The 7,670-nt window shown below is 40.5% G+C and overlaps 1 protein-coding gene across 2 annotated transcripts in view; it reads left to right on the top strand.

The window, feature by feature from the left end:
• The window catches only part of dcun1d4 (defective in cullin neddylation 1 domain containing 4), an 18,136-nt gene that overhangs the window by 3,080 nt on the left and 7,386 nt on the right, over positions 1-7,670 (top strand). For both annotated transcript variants that reach the window (XM_015394310.1, XM_015394311.1), the window contains exons 4-6: positions 2,890-2,962; positions 5,705-5,793; positions 5,873-5,943. In XM_015394310.1, the coding sequence (XP_015249796.1) occupies positions 2,890-2,962; positions 5,705-5,793; positions 5,873-5,943 (233 nt within the window). The remainder of the gene's footprint in view (positions 1-2,889; positions 2,963-5,704; positions 5,794-5,872; positions 5,944-7,670) is intronic.

The following is a 7,670-nucleotide window of genomic DNA, read 5'->3' as shown; positions in this document are numbered from 1 at the left end:
CCATTGGGAACCTACTAGCACTAAGTTGCTAACTGGTTAGCAATTTAGTGCTACTTGGTCCCAATGGAATTTCCCATTGGGAACCTACTAGCACTAAGTTGCTAACTGGTTAGCAAGATGCTTCTAAAATCCCGCTCACAGCCAAACTTTCTTGCGAACCTTCTGCAACAACAACCTTGCCCCCTTGATAAACAACCAGTTCATTTTATTCCCTCGTGTAAAGTCAGGCTGCACTCGGGAGAATTCGGAAAAGCAACGGTTTGAACAGCCGATTCCCTACGACTTTAACACTCTTATTTGGTGTGGAGGAGAAAAAAATAACCATACTAATTGGTACCTCTGCTGAGAGTTTCATTACACCTCAAATTTAGTAATAAGACAGTAATTCAAAAGTTTGTTGCATAGAGAGGGAAGATCTTTGACTACTCTTCTTTGTACCATCGCTGCATTACTCAGAGTCATGGGTTTTTTTCATCCATACCTCTAAAGACGGCTGGATGAAGGCCAGCTTTGTATTGGGAACAATATCTGAGGTGCTTTGATCCATTTTCTGTTCTCTTACAAATTACATCACATCTTTGTAGAATGTCATGGTGTTATCCATCGTATTATGGTTTCAACGCTGTGGAACGTGACCACAGCTTCACAGATTCTCCAATATAATGTAATGTAATGTCCTTGAATATGTTTCCCTTAGAATTGGAACAGACAGAACCGGTTCTGAACAGTTTTCGACTCCCATCCCTAACACCAACACATGGCGTAACCTCTCTGACTGGTTTTCTTAGGCTCCGTCCACACGAAGTCAAACCCTGGCCTAAATGCACAAATTTTTCACCAAACCAGCCTCTCATCCATACGAAGTCGGCGTTTCGGGTTCTGTAAACGATCTTTTTTTTATTAAGCCTTCAGAGTGGGAAGATTTTGAAACGCCGTTTTCGCGTTTCCATCTTTAAGGTCTGACCGCATTTTTTTTTTTTTACACGCATGCGTCATAGCGTCTCCTCTAAACACGCATGCGCGACACAGTATCACAACAACAATGGCGCGTACTGCGTTGAATGGTTGCTGCTCATGCTACTCACCCTGCTGTCGGGCTTACAACAGAATCTTCTTCTTCTGGAATATCTCCAGGAAGAACAGAGCAATATCGACGACATAGTTCAGCACCTGAATTTGACTGGACCACGAAAATGGACCATCAGGGCCATTTTCCGGTTTTCCGGTTTGGTTGTTGTATAAATATTACTGCGCATGCCCAACATTTCGTTGCCTGTTTTCGCCTATTTTTGCTTTGGCACCACAACGCCACTTACAGGCCTGGCATACATTTTGCAGCGTTTTCATGCATTCGTGTGGACGATCACATTTATTTTACGTCTCCGTCTTTACGACAAACGTTCTGGAAAATATTAGCGTTTCGTGTTCGTTTTGACTTCGTGGGGATGGGGCCTTAGCGTGTCGAGGAACAGAAGTTCAGATCTTCCAACTGCTTGTGAAGTTCCTTAAATGCAAAAAATGACCTGCTCGAAATGCTTTAAGATGGGCTGTTCTAGCAGCTAGAAATGTGCTACAGGTCCATTTAATGTGCCTTGATGCGCATCAACCTCAGACTTTGCTTGTAAACCAGCCGCTCCTGCTGCTCAAAGTGGCTTAACAGCTGCAGGGTAGAAACCGTTTCTGAGTCTGGATGCTCCTCAAGCTGCCTCCCTGAGGGAAGAGGTTTGAACATTCGGTGAGCAGGATGGTTCCTTCATGATGCCGGCCGCCCTTTGCATCTTGATATACAGAGTTTTAAGAAGAAAGGAAGGTTACGCCCTACAGTCCTCTGTGTGGCCTTAAGGCAGGCATACAATGCAAGTTTTATTTTATTTGGTGTTTTTTTTTTTTTCCTTTTTGGGCAGATTTCTCTAACCAGGCATGTAGAACAGATATCATGAGTTGTGACCTTTTAATCCCCAGGGTTTCTTTGTACAGTTTGAGCTGTAGCTGAGTACAATGATAATACCGCGCACGCCCACCCTTTAACAACCCTCTGCAGAGCCATCCCTTCACTCTGCTGCCACAGCGTGTTGCAGTTCCTCAGGACTGTATTCCCAGAGTTCAGCTCTAAGCAATTTCTCGAAGAAGTAGAATCGCTGATGGGCTTCTCTGACTAGACAGGAAGCACCGGCACTTCAGGTGAAGCCCCTGGATAAATTCACACTCAGGTACCTTTGGCTAATACACCTTTCACAGGTGCTCCTCTGAGGTGCACAGCATGAAGAGGATTCTAGTCCTTTAAATCACCACCATCTCTTCTCCACTTTCATACAGAAGATATTTATCTCTGTACCAACTTTTCCACCTCCGCTCTGTATTTGGGCTCATCGTTGTTTGGGAGGGGTCCCTCTATCGCTGTGTTACTCCTAAAACCCCCCTCCCATCTGACCAAAGCGCCCAGTTGTAGTTGAAGTTCCAGTAGAGATCAGGTGTGTGATGACGGTAACAAAGCAAAGCTTGTTCCTGGCCAGGTTCTTTAACAGCTGGCTGGCATCTGGAAGGTGTCCAACGGCACGTCCTGCTCTTTGGATGTCGGCAGCCTTGTTGCTACGTGCAAAATGCTTCTTTTCAGGATAAGATACCGCCAGAGAGAACGCCACCAGTGATTTATTGGTTTCTTTTTTTAGAAAAGGACAATCTCATAATATTGAGGCACATTGGTTATAGTTACGTCCTTCAACTGGTTAACTATTTATTTTTAAGACTCTTTATAAGATGTAGAGCGATGTGGCAAATATTTCATGTTTGTTTCCCTACTTGTAACCATGTGGCGTCATTAGGTTAGTCAGCTGTCAGTTTTGTCCTAGTTTACCTGTGATGATGATCTTCTATTCTGTTACTTTCAAGCCATGCCGCCTAGGAAAAAAAGGAGACCCTCTGCTGGAGACGACATGTCGGCCAAGAAAAGTCGCCAAGACAGGTGAGAGATTCCTCTGTCCACCATGTAGTAGTTGTGTTTTAGCTATTTTTTTATTTTTAATATTCACGCATCTTTAACCTTTCCGCATTAAAACCAGAAACCTCAGTGTTTTCCTCAGGTTTCTGATTGACCAGCAAAAAGTGATGCAGAAGAAAATTAAACATAGTTTAAAGATCATAACAAAGAAAGATCTTTAAAGGATTTAGAAAAGGACAGTTTGGCAATCTGTTTGCAAAATGGAGAGATGGAAATTACAGCTGCATGCTGCAGAGTGTTTAAAGGCTTTGCAAATCTTAAAGAAGGATTAAAGGAGAATATAGATTTTCACAGGTAGTTGCAAATGAGGCAATTCTGTGATGCGGAGATTAGAAATGACCTTTCAGGGAAGGGAAATGTGCCGAATGCTTTGTATAAAAAATGATCATCTTAAAGAACAAAAGCTTACAGAACAGGAATGTTAGCAATTCTCTGTATGTTAAAAGTAGGAATCAGAGTAACTTCCTATATTGCCAGAGGAGGATAATTTGATCTGCCCGTCACGGCACATCTCCAGTTTTCAGATGTTGGAGAGAATTTAGCTGGAAAAATTATGTGAGGTTGTTTATCGCTCCTCATGTTTAAAACAAGGACAATGCTGGAGGCTCTGTGGCCAATATTTTTTTACTGATTATTTATCAAAAGACAACAATTTAATTTAAGAGCCCAAATTAAAATTTCTTAAAATGTCCTCAAAACAGAGATGAAATAAATCATCTAAAAAAGGATTTAAGCAAAGAGTAGCTCCACCATCCGTGTCGGTGACTGCAGTTACTCAGCCATGCTTGATGCTACTGTTTCCAGGTGGCTAGTGGGAACGCTGCTGCTCCAACTGTTGAAAGTTGCTTCATGGGGGGGTTTGCTGGCTTTAAGTGATGTTCGTTATTCAGGGAAACACGAAGGATGGTCAGAAAGAATCCTGTTTTTCTCCTGAAAGAAGTCCATCATGCTGGAATAGGAAATGGCCATACTGTCCATCATAGTTATGAGGGAGAGAGCTGTGTGCCCACAGTCTACTCTGACACCCCAATGTCCAAATGCTGAGTTTATTCTATAGTTACCATTTCAAAGTTTAAAAATCTTTGACTCTCTCTCTTTACTGTCTGTGTGCTCTGCTGATATATCCTAAGGGACTGTTGGATGCCATATTTGATAGGACACTTTAAAGTGTCATGAATTTATACTCTTTATACTATCCTATAATGTATTTGAACAGGTGAAAGGCCTCTGAATGCCCTCAGTGTTCACACCAAGAGCATTTCATAATTGGATACGATGCTAGAGCTCATGGAAAGTGTAGGTGGAGGGATTGTATCATGAATAAAGGAAAAAATGTTTTGAAATTATGGTTATCCTTTAGTGTGCATGTTATTATGGAATGGTTTCGCAATCAGATATTTTTTCTGATAATTAGGCAGCTCTACTCCAAACATACGCTTCAGGATGTCATCCAAAACATTGCATTTTGCCTCCTCTAACATCAGACTCTGCCACCAAAAATCAATATTGCATGAATTTTATTTTATGTTTTTGCAATTCCAGTTTTACTTAAATTTTTATTTCAACATCCTCCTTTTCTACTTCTAGCATATACATTTTATGTCGAGTCTCATTCTGTAACTGTGCTTCCAGCTCCAATGCATTTGCCACTACCTGATCCGTCCTGGAAGCACGATCCACTCTGCGCAAACACGTATACATTCGGGTGTCCATAAATAATGTAATTATGGTACTAACACTACTTATTTCTATCCATAGCTCACTAAAGAATAGTAATACCTATCTGTAAAATATGTTTTATGACTTTTGTGAGACAATTTTGATGCTTTTTACATGTTCATCGTTAAACTGCTTCTCTGATGTCATCATCAGACATGTTCAGAGCAGTCCAGCGAAATATTATCTGCATTTTAGTTGTTTCTTTCTTTAGATAACACACTATATAGCATAAGGTTAAAACGATACGAAAACATAAAGCTCAAAAACGCTAGATTTATGTTTTAAATCCAATGCCAAATAAGTTGGTTCCCGAAGTAGCGTAGGATCCTATTTCCAGTGCAGATCGGGCAGAGATGAGTGATAAAAGGATTTCAAGGGATTTATTTTCTCAAGAAATACATACCGTAATTAACCTTTCACACAATATATTTTAGTACGTTTAATATTTTTGGAAAGGGAAAACGTCATTTAGGTATTTTTAACAAAACAAAATTGAGGACGACCCGGAAGTATATCTGGATATGCTGCGCAAATGAGCTGATGGCGTATGAGAACGGATCGTGCTTCCGGTAAGGATCAGGTAGTTACAGCATTGATCTGTGACTGTGCTGTGACTCTCTTTCTCCTTCTGTGGCTGTAAACCCACTTTGAGTGTATTACCGCAACCTTAAGGGCTGGAATGACAAATCATGTGTCCTACTGTTTTTAAATATAATATAACCCAGAATGTAGTTCCTGCAGGATTTGGAAAATCCACTTTAAAACATAGAGAGTAGATGAGCTCAATAAATTTAGTCTCTTTAGTCTTAAAATAGTGTAGAAAGTAGTTTGCTGAGACTCAGATTTTCAATTTTATGCATTGAGATGTGGTCATGAAGATGCAGTGTTTTATAGAAGATATAAAAAATCTGCACCAACCATGTCTGCATGTAGTACGGTGTGTGTATTGTGTTGCTGTTTGTCCTCTGACTCTGTCCTCTATTGCAGCATTTTCAGAAAACATGAGAGCTCACAGATCCAGGAGGAGGAGGCGTTTTCCAGTAAAAGATGTGTGGAGTGGTTCTATGAGTATGCAGGTAATTGGAAATCCCATACGTCTGCTGTGTGTTCTTACATCCTTGAGCCAAACTAATGCTGTTCATTTATTCAAACTAGCTTATGACAACGTGGTGGGTCCGGAGGGCATAGAGAAGTTCTGTGAGGACATTGGAGTGGAGCCAGAGAATGTAAGTATTTTTTTTATTTTTATTTTTTTGTGGGGTCTCACTGCAAAAATTAAACTAAATGTACATTCTTTTTTTTTTTTTATTAGGGTATTTGCAATTAATTTATTAGATCATAGTGTGGTAAACTCCTGATCTCCCACTTGCCTGCAGTTGGATTGAACTACAGTGGCTGTGAAAGACAAATAGCGATGAGATAGTGGATCTAACTGGTGACACGATGTCATATGACGATGTTGAAAATAAGAAATGTTTAACTTTGGTTTTGTGCCACATTCCTGCACCGCCGTAGCCTCTTCCGACTCGTCAGCGACTAATGTGCTGAAGAGTTTAGAGCAGAGGTCACGGATTAGGGGACCGCGGTCCGGATCTGGACCCAACCTGATCGAAATCATTTATAAATTACCACATGTTGTCCGATGCTAATTTAACTTGCGCTGCTTCTCCTGTTTGTACGGTGAAGCGCTCCAGAGCATCCAGGACCAGGCTACACATGATCCAAATTAGCCAATGAGCTGTGTCAGTCAGGGTTGCACTCCTAGCCACTTTTAGACACAGCAGGCAAACGTGTCGCAAGCCGGGTGATGAGAAAGAAGAAGACCATGAGAAAAAGTGAAAGAAAGGGTGAACTGCTTGAAGAACTGTGGTTAACTGATGACAGAAAAGTGAAATGGTGTGCTCAAAGATGATCCTACATTTTGAGGATGTTTGGCTCAACCTGCTGCTGTGAAGCAGGGTTGTCTACCGTGACAATAATCCAAAATAAATATTGATCCAGGCTCAAAATGAGCACCTTGATATGTGCTTTAGAATGGCTTTGTCTCCATTTAAACCCAGGTTTAAAGCCTTGCAGGGCAGCATAAAGCCCACTGCTCTCATTAAGACAGAAAAAAGAAAAACACAGACGGTCATTTCAGGTGTTTTATAAAATATGTGAATCAGGAAATTGTCTATATACCAAACTGAAAGATTGTTGTTCTCTACTTAGAAAAAACACTTTAGATTTTAAAATCCAAAAATATGTTTTATTTTTGTTTTGTTTTTTTATATTTTTTACTTCAAAGTCAATGTATAACATGGATGCATAAACGACTCAATTTATTTCAGTGTTAAATTATGTTTAAAGTAACATGTTAGAATTAAAAATGTCTCCAGACCTTTACTGGTTGTTGCTTTTCTTTAATCGGACCCAGCTGATTTTTAATTGGTTACCCCTGATATAGAGCCTTGAAACGGATAAATATAATCTTATGTTTGATAATTTCACACTAATCGCATGTATAGATCCCAGGAGGATGGTCCCGCATTTACAGTGTCTCTAGTCACATTGACTTCTGTCTTTATAAGGAATAGGGAAAGGCTGAGGTGACATATGCCGTAAAGCAGTCTGGACATTTGTAGTCTCTTTGTGTGGCAGGCTTACTGCCATCTATCTCTGAGTTGCTTAGTGTCAGTGAAAGAGAAACATACGCGCTCAGGCCATGACAGAGGAGTCATTTCACTAGTTGTAGGTCGACACACAATCATAAAAGGTATGAAAATATATAATGAGGGTTGAAAAGTTGCTTAGTGTTGTTTAAGGTTCTCCTAAATAATCCCCTGTATCACCCATCCCTGTGCAAATTGCTCCTGTTAAATAACTTCTGTTTTGTTTTTTATTTCCACATTTTCCCCAGGTGGTGATGCTGGTTCTCGCCTGGAAGCTAGATGCTCAGAGTATGGGCTATTTC

Source organism: Cyprinodon variegatus, unplaced genomic scaffold (assembly GCF_000732505.1).
Source record: "Cyprinodon variegatus isolate N-32 unplaced genomic scaffold, C_variegatus-1.0 Scaffold680, whole genome shotgun sequence".
Taxonomy (NCBI): domain Eukaryota; kingdom Metazoa; phylum Chordata; class Actinopteri; order Cyprinodontiformes; family Cyprinodontidae; genus Cyprinodon; species Cyprinodon variegatus.
The sequence above is the reverse complement of the archived record's forward strand: the minus strand, read 5'-3'. Positions and strand labels throughout refer to the sequence as shown.